This window comes from Monodon monoceros, unplaced genomic scaffold (assembly GCF_005190385.1).
Source record: "Monodon monoceros isolate NGI ecotype Baffin Bay Population unplaced genomic scaffold, NGI_Narwhal_1 Super_Scaffold_21, whole genome shotgun sequence".
Lineage (NCBI taxonomy): Eukaryota > Metazoa > Chordata > Mammalia > Artiodactyla > Monodontidae > Monodon > Monodon monoceros.
In genome coordinates, this window is record NW_021703778.1 from 143,057,539 (window position 1) to 143,073,403 (window position 15,865).

The 15,865-nt window shown below is 47.9% G+C and overlaps 1 protein-coding gene across 1 annotated transcript in view; it reads left to right on the top strand.

Moving 5' to 3' along the window:
• Positions 1–1,870: 1,870 nt before the first annotated feature.
• Positions 1,871–15,865, top strand: part of TTC9 (tetratricopeptide repeat domain 9) — a 32,168-nt gene continuing 18,173 nt past the window's right edge. The window contains exon 1 of the mRNA XM_029236447.1: positions 1,871–2,285. Within this exon, the coding sequence (XP_029092280.1) occupies positions 1,886–2,285 (400 nt within the window). The 5' untranslated portion in view covers positions 1,871–1,885. The remainder of the gene's footprint in view (positions 2,286–15,865) is intronic.

Genomic DNA, 15,865 nt, shown 5'->3' on the forward strand with positions numbered 1-15,865 from the left:
AGATACAGATGTATAGAAAACAACCAGTAGGAATTACAACAAAATATTAACAAAGAACATATCTGGGTGACGGTGTAGGGTTGGGGGTTTCTTTATACGTTTCTGTACTTTGCAAATCCTCCAGAGCAGTGTTTTTCACACTCTTCACAGGCATATGAATCACCTGGTAATCTTGTTAAAATGCAGATCCTGGGTCAGTAGGTCTGGGATTTTGCAGATTCTCCACCTTTAACAGGTTCCCGGGTGATGCTGGTGCTACAGGCCCAAGGTCTCCACTTTGAGTAGCAAGGTTTTGGAGCAGGGGTCCTCAAACGTGAGTGTGCATCTGAACGAAGTGGGGGTGGGTGGATCCCATGCCTAGACTTTCTGATTTTAGTAGGTCTGGAGTGGGACCCTAGAAACTGCATTTCTGTTTTGCAGGTGATCCTGATGCTGCAGGTCTGGAAACCATGCTTCAAAAACCACTGCTGTAGAATATATATACATATACTTTTTTCTCAGCATCATAAAGGAGGGGGGAGCACTAAAAAACAGGCCAGCCTTCTCCACTGTTTACAAAATCAAATGCAAACCCTTCATCCAAATGCCTCCATAATCTAACCCAATCATTTCCAGTTACTTTTGTTTAGGCCATAAAAATCACACCACTAATGCCCTAAACACACCCAAGATTCCGAACATCATGCGCTCTGCTGTTTCCTCACTCTGGTTGAGATGTCATTTCCTTCTATCTCCTCATGCCCAGATCTTATCCATCTGTCAAGGCCTTCGAAGGCCATTTCCGGTACAAAGCTTCCCTTCCTTGGGGCTCCACGGGACTTTCTGTTCCTCCCTGATGACACTTGCCAATCTCTGCCTGGCAAAGTGACTCTGCCGGTGGGTGGTGTATCTCCCCCAGTAGACTGGGAGTTAGTTAATGGTGAACAGGGCATCCCTTCCTTGACTATCTTTGTCTGCCCCCTGACCTCAGCAAATCCGCAGTAGACAGCCGCCGCTCAGGGCAGACTGAAAGAATGAATGAACGAAGGGATGGAACCTCCCGAAGCAGGGCAGAACTGTCCTGTAAATGGAAATTCGAATGCACGCCCAGCCTTGATGACCAACAGTAACAGGTGTTTTCCATCTCTGATGTCTGATTCATTCTGCACAACTGCCTGCACACCCAGGCTTCGGCACACGGCGGCTCCTGGAATCCAGCGCCCTACACGCTGGAGTGCCCACTGTGTTCTGGGCGCCTGGGCAGCCACACACGGAGACACACCTCAGCGACAACCTGCATCCACAAAAAAAGAGGCCCTGCCACCTTAAAAATATTAACGCCTCACTGCAAAGAACACACGCGCGCGCACACACACACACACACACACAGACCCCCTCCCCCGTGTGTCTCTTTCAGACTAGGCGCGTCTGCGAGGGCTGGATTGAATGGGAAAGAAAGGGCCAGTCTTTGTCATTAATCCTCCCCTCCTTCAGGCGAGCCAAGCTTCTTCCGGGTCAGCGAAAATCACCGCCAACCCCAGCAGGCCCTCGGTCCCCCTCACCGCTAGCCCCGGAGCGCGCGAGGGCCAGGTTGCCACCGCCCGCAGGTTGAGGGAGGGGAGGAGGGCGAGGAGGAGGGCGGGCGGCGCGGGAGGAGGGGAGGGAGGGAGAGAGGGAGGAGGGAAGGAGGGGAAGGCAATCCGAGGAGGAGGAGGAGAGAGCAGCCTCCCGCAGCTGGCGAGGAGAATGGGAGTGCGGGACGACAGACCGCCGCGGGGTGTCACGGCCGCGGCCAAGCTTGCCAGGCGTGGGGCAGGCGCCCGGCGCTTTTAAACCCGGGAGGGCGCGGCGGCGGCGGCGGCGGCGGGCGGATCGCGGCGCGCGCTGGGCGCCGGGTGGCGGCCGAATGGAGAGGAAGGGCTCGGCGGCCAAGGGGAACCCGAGCCCGCCGGCAGCCGGCGAGGCTCAACGGCCGCAGCCGCCACTGTGCGTCCCAGGTGGCGGCGGAGGGACCCCGGCGCGGGGCCAGGGTGGCGCGGCTGCGGAGCCAGCCGAGTTCATCCGGCGAGCGCACGAGTTCAAGAGCCAAGGGGCGCAGTGCTACAAGGATAAGAAATTCCGCGAAGCCATCGGCAAATACCACAGGGCGTTGCTGGAGCTGAAGGGGCTGCTGCCGGCCTCCGGGGAACGGGAGCGGGACTCGCGCGCGGCCTCCCCGGCCGGGGCCCCCAACCCCGGGAGCCTCTCGGAGGAGCAGAGCAAGACGGTGGAAGCCATCGAGATCGACTGCTACAACAGCCTGGCAGGTGAGCCGCGCCGCGCCCCCGACCCCTCCTCTCCCTGCCCTCCCGATCTCCCGCCAGGCGCCGGTCCCCATTCCCCAGCCCCGGGCCTCCGGGTCACAGCCGACCGCCGCGGCGCGCCGCGACGCACACGCCCCCGCTGGGACCGTGCCGCTCTGGGAAGGAGAACCTGAGAGGGGGGCGCTTTGGGAAAAGTGTGACTTTTAGGATTATACCTTCCGAAACTCGTTGTCATCTCGCATTCCTCCCCCGCATCCTCGTAAATCTCGCCTATAAATAACTGGACAGAGAGATGGGGACCCAGCCGGCCTGGCGGCGACTGCTACTACTGCTCACCAGTGGCCCTGGGTCCAAATGCGGGCAGCAGCACCCAGGGTGGGCCACCCGCACCCACGGCATGCCCAGTGGCTGCTTGCCTCAGGGATCGTTAGCACCAGAGCTCGCCCTCACCTTCCCCGCAGCTGACCGCATCCCTCTGAGTCAAGTCCTTCCCCAAGTTCCTTTGGCCCCAGTAGCAAAGGGCAGTTTGCTACGTTGCCTTCAGCATCTCAAGCAAAATGGATTCCAAAATGCACTTTCTTCTCTCTGAGCTCTGCTGGGGCCCGGGTTGCCAGGTGAAGAGAGCGATCTCAATGGAAAGCTAGTCCAAGGTTGGGCTTGAGCTGTGCTGCATTCTAGCTCTTCTCCCTGCCTCACTCCGTGTAGCACTGGTTCTCACACCAGCTAGCTGCTAGGGTTGAGGAATACGGAGCCCTTTTATTGGGATAAGAAGGTGAGGTATACATTCCCGAGTACACTTTGGGGTTTGGATAAGAAGGTGAGGTATACATTCCCGAGTACACTTTGGGGATTAAGGTCAAAGTCGGGTGTTTTAAAAATTAACTTTGGCACAGAAAATTTTAAAGTCTCTAAAACCGGAGGAGTCGGGGTCACTCCAGGGCCTTCATGTGAGAAAGTGGAAGCTGTTGGCAGAGGCAATGGCCTTATATTTGAAAAACACTCTCTCTCCTCTTCTCCCACCCCATTTGGTGGGATCTGGGCATGATCCAGCTCCTCTGGCCAGATAAAGGCCATCACTCCTAATCCTTAATCCTTGAAGTTGCCTAAACTAGCTCTGGACAGCTGTAGCAGAGTCAAGTTGGGAGAATGGGTGTGGTTGGGGACGGTGGATTTGTCTGGGGCCCAGACAGTTGGGGATGAAAACAAATGTATGGACAATTCTGCTCTGTTCCTAAGTGCCAGTCAGCTCTGTTCCCTTTGAGATCTCTGGCGCCAGCCTACCTCTGCCTTCCCATAACGCCATGTCCAGTGTCATCTCTAGTCAGGCAAAGCCCAGGCACTTTGTAGATTGTTAAGTAGTTTACAAACTTAAAGGATTAATGATAATAGTAGTAGTAGCAATTGTGGAAATGGTGGTGCTGATAGCAGTACTAGTAATAACGGCAGCAGATAAAGTAGTAGGAATACAGCATAGATGGACTATTTCAATCCATCGCAAGGTACACCATGACTCCCTTTATTTCCCGTAAGTCTCTGGCATATTCATTACTGCCTGATGAATATAAAGAGCAGAGTGGCCATGGGGGAAGGAGGGGGCACTCTGGATCACTAATGCAGTGATTTCAGAGTGGTAATAGAGTCTTACATTTAGCGTTTTCCATGGGCATTCTAGGGTTGCCCCTCACCCCATGCTTTGGCTGCCGGCCGATGGCTAGCACTGCCTACTTTCTACCCCAGAAGTGGTTACATTTCCAAGGTGAAACCTAAGCTGTGTCCTTGGTCAGGCCAGCCCACTCAGGGCAGGGCTAAGATCTGGACGGTTCCTCCACTTCCATACCCACCCCTCCACACACTTTGGAAAACTTTAGTGGCGAGAGAATGGAAAGTAGCAATGGCAGATTTCCCCCTCTGCTGCCTTCTCCGGTGCTCACCATTTATTAATATTAATAACTTGTGGATTACAAAAGTAATGCTTACCTATAAAATGTATTTTCGTTTAGAAAATACAAAATTACCTTTAATCCCACCAACCTAAAGAAATCCATTGTGATATATTTCCTTCCTGTATTTTTTTCTATACCTAAACATAAACTATTTACAAAGCTAAGGACCTCCCGTATCCTGTTTTTATTCCCACTTGCCATCATTGTGTCAGAGCATTTTTACATTTCACTAAAATATTTTTGTGAAGATTATTTTAAATGGCAACCTAAAATTTGTAAATGGGTGTTTACAATGAGCATTTGATGGAAAGAGAAAGAAAGATGATCACTGTTATTGCTGTTAGAACCAGAACAGTGCAGCGTGGCCCATAAGATAATCTAACCCCCCCACCCCACCCCCGTGCCTGATTAAAGGGAGGAGACAGCACCTGCAAGTTTGTTCCAGCAGAAAGGCAACTGGCCCTTCCACTGGGGCTGCAGTGCTGGCTGAGCAACCCAGTGGGCTTCAGGAGAGAGCAGTCTGAAGATGTTGGTTCTCTCAAGGACCTGACCTTCCACACAGCTGTGCATAGAGGGAGAGGTTTGGGGTTTAGAAGCAACATGAACTAGCCCAGAAACACCTGGAGGATTAGGCTGTGTTGCTAAGGGCATCTCAGCAACAAAAAAAAAGACTATTATGAGGCTTCGGGAGGAAACCTAGGTTCAGTGGACCCTTGCACTCTAATGGAAGACTCCAAGAGAACAGCAAGGGGGCAGTTAGAATCTGTTAAGAGATGTTAACCTAAAAATCCATTTGGATGACTTGAGGTGACCACTTGAAGGGTGTGCAGGCAACGTGCAAAGTGCCTGTGGCTGTGGCCTGTTCTGCCTCGGAGTTCCTTCTGATTAGTAGGGATCTGGCCAGGGGTGCAAGACCCCCAGATTTGATTTTGCATGTCTTGTTCTCTAAGAAATTCAAGGAAGGAAATGAGAAGCATCTTCTTCCTTCAGAATTTCTAATGACTTTGATACAATGATTAGAAAAGATATTCTGCCTGGGAAGATGTAGACATGTGATTCTTAGCAAGGCTGCAAAAGAAGCATGTACTGGCCTGTCGATCAACTCCCACTGACCTTGAACAAGACACAGGACTCCCCTGGGGCCTTGGAATGTTCTGTGCAAAACCTCTTGAAGGACAGAACCTTTTGCTTTACAGCTGTTCCTGTGGGGCTGTAGTGGCCCCAGCTGGGTTTGATCAAAATGTTGCAATGCATGACTCTGTTGGTATTTTCAAATGATGTTCAGGACTCAAATGCCCACAGTGGAGATGGGTGCTGACAGGCCATGGCATTGGATCTGAAGGCTAGACGAGAGTCAGCTTATGTCCCTATTCCTGGCATACCTCGTGACTTTGTATAAGTCCCTACCACATCATTTTACCTCCATTTTCTCATCCATTTAGAGCTATGTTTGGGCGGGGGGTTTTTTTGTTTTGTTTTTTACCAAAGGGGCAGATAATATCCATTGATGCCAACTGAAAGTCCCAGGACAGGGGAGTGACAAGGCCTAAAGAAGTCACGCAAGAAAAAGGCCTGGATGGGAGCCAGCTTTATCAGTGCTTGTGGACGTGTCTTGAAGCCATGGGACCGGGCCAGCTACATAATTTGTGAGGCCCAGTGCAAAATGAAAATGTGGGGCTCCTTGTTCAAAAAAGCAGGAAAAAGGTGTCATTAAAAGTTTTCAAAGATAAAGTTTTTCCCCTTTCATGGTTTCTCTCTCAACTGGAACGGTGTTTTTATCTGCTATTTAATGTCATTTCAAGAAAATTACAATTTTAAATTATTGGCATGAATTTGCTATTCATCTTTATAGTGTGCAATGCCAGTTTTAAGTGGAAATATAAAAACACTTAACTGGTATATGAAATCATGTAAGTTACACAATTCACATTTCGTAGCTTGTACATGCATATGTAGTTTATTCTTTTTTTTTTTTTTTGCGGTACGCGGGCCTCTCACTGTTGTGGCCTCTCCCGTTGCGGAGCACAGGCTCCGGACGCGCAGGCTCAGCGGCCATGGCTCACGGGCCCAGCCGCTCCGCGGCATGTGGGATCTTCCTGGACTGGGGCACGAACCCGCGTCCCCTGCATCGGCAGGCGGACTCTCAGCCACTGCTCCACCAGGGAAGCCCTGTAGTTTATTCTTACTGGAACCATGGAAATGCTGACAAAATGAACTCAACTGCTTTTATTTCACTTTTTATATGCATACTTTATAGGTGCCCTTTCTACCAGTCTTGGCTTTCTGATGAATAAGGAAAGGAAAGGAGCTATTCCATACTCCTACCCTAGTCTTTCCTCCTCTGTCATCATTTGCATAAGTGGTTGGCTAGTACAGGGCACTTAAGCAAGAGAGGATGTGATGGGGTTTTAGGTTATTTTTGTTTCTTAGAACACCGTTGCTCTCTTTCTGCATTTGAAGCAATTTCTGGGTTGAATGGAAAGCCTGGCCTCTTCGGGCTGTCAGCGTGTGTGCTTACTTAGTTATTGACCTAACCCTCTTGTTTGTTGTTCAACTCCCCTGCATTGTGGATCCACTGGAATTCTGTGCTCATGGGGCATCGTGAATGCTATATACTACATGGGCCTGCAAAGAATAGTTGTACCTCTGTCTTCTGCTCAACTTCATGCTCCATTATCCAATCAGGCTTCACTTACAAAACACAGTTTCAAAGATAAAATAATCAGAATTTCAAGAAGTCAACAGCAGAGCATTAAACCAAATACAAGGCCCTTCTGAGCATGGGTCTTATGTGACGGCACCCTTAAAGCCGCCCCTGCAATGGGACACCAGAAGATGACTGAGCGTATACATCTAAGGTGGACAGAATTAGATATAGACCCTGAGGCAGATTCTAAGACAAAAGGTACCCCACAGAAATTGGTGTGGGAACCAGAGAACCAAGCAGGAAGATGGATAAATTACAAATGCAAGAACTCAGTGAGAAAAAAAAAAAGAAGTCAAGAGCTAGAGACAAGCAGTAACCTGGTAGCCAGAAGATGAATTGTTGGGATAAGAGCTGGCAAAGGAGGGGAAAGAAGAGGGGCTTCATGCTAAGGTGCTCAGCCAAGATACTGCCATCTGGATGGGACAGTTTGACTGGCCAAGCCATTGTTACCCTGAGGCTGTTCCTCAGGCAGCCCCTTGGCCAATAAATCTTAAGCCTGTAAATGTGGCTTCAAAGATCATCTTCCAAGAAAGGATGTGAGAATTGAAACTTGTAGAATGCTTTCAAGGAGAGAAAATTCTGAATGTAGACTTTGGGCTGAGTTTCTAAAGTGGATTCTGAAGTTCCTTAGTTTACCTGCAAAAGTAATGAGTTGGGTGGCTCGTAGCCAGAAACTGTCTAAGATGTATTGAAGTCAGAGTCCCTACAGCCAAAAGGCATGGGAGTGCCCCATCCAAGGCAAGGGGACTTGGCTGCAGGATGGACAGGAGGGCCAAGGTGTGGAGCAGCCCAAAGCTTCACAGAGTTTCACAGGTTGGGAGTGACCTTCAGATGGGACATCCTCTCCTGCCAGCTCTTCTCTTTCTTCACCAGGTTGTGCCTCCTCCAAAGAGCTAGGATGAAAGCCAAATGTTTCAACCAAGCAGCCAACCAGCAATTTCCCAATTCCCAGATATTTGGCTTTGGGAAATCAGATGTCCACGCTGGGACCAGAGTTTGCCATTATCACCAACGCGATTAGTGTGGTCCATTCCTAATTACATAGCAGCAAGCACAGCTCTAGCACGGATAGTGGTACCAGGCATTTAAAAAGCCAAAGATAGGGGCTTCCCTGGTGGCGCAGTGGTTGGGCGTCCGCCTGCCGATGCAGGGGACACGGGTTCGTGCCCCGGTCTGGGAGGATCCCACATGCCACAGAGCGGCTGGGCCCGTGAGCCATGGCCGCTGAGCCTGCGCGTCCGGAGCCTGTGCTCCGCAACGGGAGAGGCCGCAACAGTGAGAGGCCCGCGTACCGCAAAAAAAAAAAAAAAAAAAGCCAAAGATAGGGGAATTCCCTGGCAGTCCAGGACTGGGCTCGGTGCTGTCACTGCCGGGGCCCTGGGTTCGATCCCTGGTCAGGGGACTAAGATTCCACAAGCCACGTGGTGCAGCAAAAACAAACTTTAAAAAAAAGCCAAAGATAATACGACAGAAGATTAAAAGAGTTCAGTCTTCCTCATGGTGTTCATATGGCCTTGAAATGATCATAAGCAGTGTAAAGCTCATTATCTTCCTTTTAAACATACATACACATTTTCATATCAGCAAGGAAATGATGCCATGTCTGGTAGGACTCAAAACCAACAGTTCCCAAAGATTTTTTAAAAAGAAGCAGGATGTAGGAGCTATACTCAATATTTTGTAATAACCTATAAGGGAAAAGAATCTGAAAAAGTATGAGATTATATATAATATATATATATATTAAATATATAAAACTGAATCACTTTGTTGTACACCTGAAACTAACACAACATTTGTAAATCAACTATACTTCAATTAAAGAAAAAGAAAAAAAAAGGAAGGGGAATGTGTAGTGCCAAGGAGAGCTGACTTGAACTAAAAGAATCCTGGGTTGAAATATATCCAAGTGGACATTCTCTTCTCTTTCAGCCAAAAGGAGTTTAAAACAGCACTGAAATTACAGACAGGGTTTACAGAGAGGAAGCTTGTGGAGCAAAGTTTCCCTTCCACAGTGTGTCTGTGGGAAAAGAACAAAAGTGCTAAGGAAGGGCTAACTAGCTAGCTCGAGAGTTATGGAAAACCAGAATTCGATTTCAGATTTGGTTATGACTCCATACCTTACAGAGGTGTGTGAATTTCCTTGTCAACATTACCACCTTGTTATCAGCGTGAGCTTAGGCATTTCCAAAAATAGGGATACTCACCACTACCTATAGTGACTTATTTAATAACCACCACCACAAAACAACAACTATAATAATAATAGCAGTAACAATAATGGTAGTAAAGACTACCGTGATGAGCCCAGCTTCTGGCACCCAGTAGATGTTCCATAAATGTGTTTGAAAGGAGTGAAAATGCTTATCCCAGCATTTGTCTCATATTAAGGATCCAAGAAATGCAATCATTTCATTACTATTCATTGAGCAACTAATTCATTTCATTAATATTCATTGAGCAACTAATAGGTGCTAGACGCTGGGCCTTGAGGGCTGGGAACACAGGAGTAAACATGAAGAACAAGGTCACTGCCTTTCATGAACTTACATATATACCTATATACCTTTGTGAGAAAGAAAACTCAAGCTGGAGCAGTTAAGTCCCTTGCCCATGGTCACACAGTAGTATGTGGAATCCTTAGGTACTAAAATTTGCCTCCTTGAAATTTCTATCAATCCATCCATATTCTATCTATCTTTTGAAGCAACAAAAAATACATCTCATCACTGTAACAAGGAAAAGCCTTGACATTTTTAGGGCAACTCGCTTGCCCATCCTCCAGTCTTGTCTTCTGTAAGTTATTCCTTTTCCCGTGATTGTGCCTTGTGTGATCAGGATTCCCATTCCAGGACCATCCTGGGTGGTTACGGGGAAACCGTCCTGCTCTCTGTAACCAGGTTCTCTGTCACTAGGAAGGTGACCTGAGAGGAATGCGAATCTGATGAGTCATAATTTCTAATGAGCCTGGAGGCTTACAGAAGCCCCACCCATACCTCCCCTAGTTTTTATCCCCTTTGCTCCAGAGTGTGTGAATTCCAGTTCAGAGGTCTTGAGAAATTTAAGTGGATGTGGTAAGAGTAGGAATTCATTTCAGCCATTACTTTTCAGTAACCAGTTTGTGGATACAATGACGGGAAATGACCCATTAGAAGAATAACATCTGGACTTGTGCAGATGCATTACTCCAGACCTGGTCAGTTTTAATGTCATGAGAGTGATGATACCATCATTTAAAAATATGTTCTGGTTTAAGTGCTAAACGAGATTGGACACAGTATTATTCTGTGTGGCATGGAACATTTTCTCTCCTAACATCCTGTAAAGTAGTATTTATTTTTTAGTTTGTGTTTTTATGACTGGCTGATAAGTTCTAACTTTGTGAGCCGAAACCTCATCTCCCAAGAAACAAAAACAACCCCTCCCCCAAACCCAGCAGTAAATAGACCAGTTGGCCCTGTGTCTAGTGGGACGGGAACTAAGGGAGACTCGTGTGACAGCTGGTGGCACATTCGCTACATATGTGCACTTAATCTGGTCTTGAGTTTCCTCACATATTAAATGGGTATAATCATGCCAGCCTGACTCGCAAGATAAGGGTGAAAAGCAAGATGATAACGTATGAATGTACTTTATAAACTACAAAGTATTAGAAGTATAAATTATCCTTTTAAGTGGGCAGGGATATTTAGGAGAACAAAAAAAAGAATAGAAATAAGAAGCGGGAACTGGGGCTTCCCTGGTGGCGCAGTGGTTAAGAATCCGCCTGCCAGTGCAGGGGACACGGGTTCGAGCCCTGGTCCGGGAAGATCCCACATGCCGCAGAGCAGCTAAGCCCGTGCGCCACAACTACTGACCCTGCGCTCTAGAGCCCGCGTGCCACAACTACTGAGCCCGCGTGCCACAACTACTGAAGCCTGTGCGCCTAGAGCCCATGCTCTGCAGTAAGAGAAGCCACCGCAATGAGAAGCCCGCGCACCGCAACGAAGAGTAGCCCCCCCTTGCCACAACTAGAGAAAGCCCGCACACAGCAATGAAGACCCAATGCAGCCAAAAATAAATACATTAAAAAAAAAAAAAGTGGGAACTGCCCAATGAAGGAAATTTCCACCTTTAATTCTAACAGTTTTAAGACAAAAGAGATACTTGAGTAGTACCTACTAGGAAAACTCTCTTGATGCGTGGTTTCTGCATTAAATATCTATTGATGCTGACTCTCCCATTTTGTTTCAAACGCACACAGAAAAACTGCTCCCCAAATGCACGCACTCCACCAAAAAAAGCACTTGCTAATACAGTAAAACAAAAGCCTTTCTGATGAGCAGAATGCGAGGGACGTTCTTTGAAAGTCTTCACACGTCCCCATCAAAGACACAGCGGAAGCGTGACTTGGTAAAGAGTGACGTGGACAGCAAGTTCTGTCTCTAACTCACCAGCCGCCTTGGGTCGAGGAATTTTACCTCTTGGGCCGTAGTTTTCTGATGTCTAAAAGCCGAGGGTTGGAGTCCAGGATCTCAAAGGTCCTTTCCAGCTCTGGAAAGAATAATTCTCCATTCTTTCTGAACTGGGTGGCCATTACCCAGAATGGGAGAGTTCCGTGTGGACTGATAGAGACCAGTCTCCAAAATCTGTTATTACGTGAAAAGGCAGAATGCAAAACAGTGTTTATTTGCTTCGTGTTTGAAAAAAGAAAAAAAGATATAAACTAGCATCAACATATACTCTAGTACAATACTTGCTTTCAAGAAGATTATCTGAAATTATGCAAGTGAAGCTGTTCACGTCACTTGAATAGGGACTGGGCAGAGAAATTGGGGAGAGACTTTCACTTCTTTTTTTTTTTTTTTTTAAAGATTAAGACTTGATTGTTTTTAGAGCAGTTTAAGGTTTACAGCAAAATTGAGGGTAAGGGACAGAGATTTCTCATATACTCCCTGCACCCATACATGCCTAGCCTCCCCCGTTATCAGCACTCCCCACCAGAGTGGTACATTTGTTACAGTTGGTGAATCTACACTGACACGTCATGATCACCAAAAGTCCACAGTTTACTTCGGGGTTCACTCTTGTGTTGTACATTCTATGGGTTTAGACAAATGTATAATGACATGTACCTATCACTGTGGTACCATACCGAGTGCTTTCACTGCCCTAAAAATCCTCTGTGCTCTGCCTCTTTATCTCTTACGCCCCACCCTTGGCAACCACTGATCTTTTTACTGTCTCCATAGTTTGCCTTTTCCAGAATGTCCTATAGTTGGAATTATACAGTGTGTAGCCTTTTCAGACTGGCTTCTTTCACTTAGTCATATGCATTTAAGGTTCCTCCATGTCCTTTTTTAACTTTTTATTCTAAATCTTTCTATAGTGCATGACTTTTCTAAGTATATGCATTATTACTTTTATTTTTTACGAAAAACGATGACAAGATTATCTGTGTAGAAAGATTATGGGTAGTTTTGCTTTCTTCTTTTATATTCCCGAAGAAAACCTACCTCATACACATAATTTTTAATGCCATTCTGGACATTATCTGTGCCTTGTCTAATCCTGTCAGACTGTAACACCAAAGATGTCAAGCAAACTTATCCCAAGCCTCAGACTTTCTCTTAGTTTCCCATAATATGACTTATCCTTTCTGCAGTGCCCACCACCCCAATGCACACATAGGGCTGGATCCTGGCAGCATGGTACCCCACAGTAGGGGGACGCCCCTTTGGACTCAATAGCACGTGAGTGACAGTTTGAATCTGCTGGTGAGGCAGGGAAGAAAGTTGGGTCAGAGCTTGTGATACAAACTGGTCCTGAGCATTAGTGATGTGCCTCTGGTGTGGAGGAAGGGACCGTATGGGTGGTCCATGTCCAAGATCCTTGTTGGCCCCTGAGTCTAGGAAGTCCTGCCCATCGATAGCTCAGACACAGCACCCAGAAGGAAGCTCACTCAATCATCAGATCTGTATTGGATACTTGCCATGGCTCTTCACAGCCCAAATCTCAAATCCACTGTGTTCTCCTCAAAACATGGCATGCGGTTGTGGGAACAGGGTTCTAATCTAGAGTCTGCTGTCAACTTGCTCCGTGACTTTGGAAAAGTCACATCACTCTGAGCCTCCTCATATGTAAACAATTGGTGTTGGGTCAGATGCCCTCCAAGTGCCCTTTCAGAAGTGTTGAACTGTCTAGGAGTTTGAAGACCCTCTAGCTCCCCTCTCCCCCACCTTCTAGCCTCTCTTTCTGGAAGCAACCAGATTTAGGAAGGAAACAGGAAACAAGCTCTCTTTTGTTCCCATTTACTGATATGTGCTGACAAATAAGCATAAAGATCTCAACTAAGATTTCCAAGGTAACCTTGCAAATCTGAGGGTAAACCAAAGTAAATGACAGTCTCCCCGGACGATAGAGTCAGACAGAGGGTCTCAGAGAGAAACCAGAGTAGGGGTTGGAAGCCTCTATAAAATATTGCCTGGGCCCTGGAATCTAAATTGATGGCACCAGAGATTACCTACTGCTGCTAGACCTTCTCAGATTATTCCAAAATTCAGACTTTGATTCTAAGCAGGCAGTCGTTCACCATAAAAATCTGGTAAGACTAGCTGTATTAGGCCAGGAAGTTCTGATGGAGGGAAAAAAAAAAAAAAAAAAAGCTTTTAAGAAATGAACTGGCAGTAGCAGGGCCAAGAGTTTCAGGGAACAGTTGCTGGCTACGCTGTAGCATCCCAGAGAGTTGCCACCATTGACTCAAGACTGGAGAGCCCTGAGGAGTCTGGGCCAGATCTGAGGATTTGGGGGATGTGATTCTAGGCCAACTGCTCATGCTGAGTCAGAACTGAGCTCCTTTCTTGAATGGACCTGAACCTCAGGCTGTAGGTGCCACTGGGTCATTGGAACTTGTGTGGAATTCTCCCTGATACCTAGAGAGAGAGAGAAGGGCTGTGTGCCTGTGTGTGCCAGTGAAGATGGGAGGGAAGAAAGGGAGAACAGAAAACCTGTAGGGCAAGGTGGCCTGATGGAAAAGATCTTTACTTAGTGTAAGAGGATCTGGGTTTGACTCCTGACTTCCCATCGACTCCTCCGTTAACCTTGGGATGGTCCTAATCTTGACAAGCTTCTGTTTCCATTATAGCATGGGAGTAGTAGTATGCACCAAACAGGATTGTGATGGTGATTGAAATTAAAGGATGCATGCACGCATGCCTAGCACAGTGCCTGGCACGTAACAGGTGCTTAATAGATGACGGCTACGGGGACTTCCCTGGTGGTGCAGTGGTTGGGAATCCGCCTGCCAATGCAGGGGACACGGGTTCGATCCCTGGTCCGGGAAGATCCCACATGCCGGAGCAACTAAGCTCGTGGGCCACAGCTACTGAGCCTACATGCCACAACTACTGAAGCCTGTGCACCTAGATCCTATGCTCTGCAACAAGAGAGGCCACCACAATGAGAAGCCTGCACACTGCAATGAAGAGTAGCCCCTGCTCGGCGCAACTAGAGAAAGCCCGTGTGCAGCAATGAAGACCCAACACAGCCAAAAATAAATAAATTTCCAAAATAAATAAATAAATAAAATATTTTTTTAAAAAATAGATGATGGCTATGTGTAAATCTAACTCCTACTCCGGTAGGAACTATGGCGGGAAAGTGTGCAAGAGGGGAGGAGAAAGGACTCAGCAAAGGAGGCTATGGGGGAATATGGGAAGCAAGTGAGCAATAGAGGGGTCACACCTTGTTCGCCTCCCCTGCACTGTAGCCACTTAAGAGCAAGTTTCAGCTCTTAAGTGCAGGGGAGGCAAGCAAGGTGTGAACCAACAGTCTTTGGTATGGATGTTTCCTACCTGGGCCCACGGGGCTGGATGAACAAGTAACCCATCAGGCTTCCTCTGAAGGGCAGCTGAGCTCCAGCAGAACCAAGGACCTTTGGGCCCTGAGGTCTATGCCTGCTTCCAGCTTCTCAGGATATAAGGCGGTCCAGAAAACACTTAGAAACTGCTGAGTTGGGACTTCCCTGGTGGTGCAGTGGTTAAGAAACCACCTGCCAATGTAGGGGACATGGGTTCGAGCCCTGGTCCAGGAAGATCCCACATGCCGCGGAGCAACTAAGCCCGTGCGCCGCAACTACTGAGCCCGCGTGCCACAACTACTGAAGCCCACACGCCTAGAGCCTGAGCTCCGCAACAAGAGAAGCTACCGCCATGAGAAGCCCGCGCACTGCAATGAAGTGTAGCCTCCGCTTGCCGCAAGTAGACAAAGCCCGTGTGCAGCAACGAAGACCCAACACAGCGAACAATAAATAAGTAAATAAATAAATGAGAAACTGCTGGGTTCTAGGCAGACATGTCTCTGGCCTGAGGTTGTGCAAGCGAATAAACCTCAGTTAGACGGTGTCTGTTCTCTGCCACTTTCCATCCTCTGCCCCAGGATTCTCTGACCCGTTCTTTGAACTGAACTAGTAGGGAAAGAACTTCGGATTCTCTCACAAGTTAGACCAGTTCAGAGTCTGAGAGCAGAGAGCAAGGATGTTCCAGGAAGAGTAGATATATGCTGTGATCAGCTGGGTTCCCCGGGGAGCTTCACAAGCAAGAAAGTTGACTGGTGCTCTGGGGAAAGGAGGCTGTGGAGGAAGGCAAGGCCCCTGCAAGAGGGAGAAGCTGCTAAGCTGGCAGCCTCATGCCTGCTCTGCCTGTTCTCTTGTGTCTTATGCTGGCGCCAGTTTCCTGAGCTGCCTGCCTCATGTCGGATGAGGAAAGCCCCTGGCTTGATCAGGTGTCCTGGGAATAAAAGCACTAGCAGCCATGTCCCCTGGAGCCTCCTTTTAATCCCGCCTTACAGGCATGCCTCGGCCATAATGCCTGGAGTCCTCCCATGACCCTGGGTCTCTCCAAATTGGTGCTCCGTGAACAGCTAGTGCTTTCTGCTCAGTAAACCCTTCAGAAGCC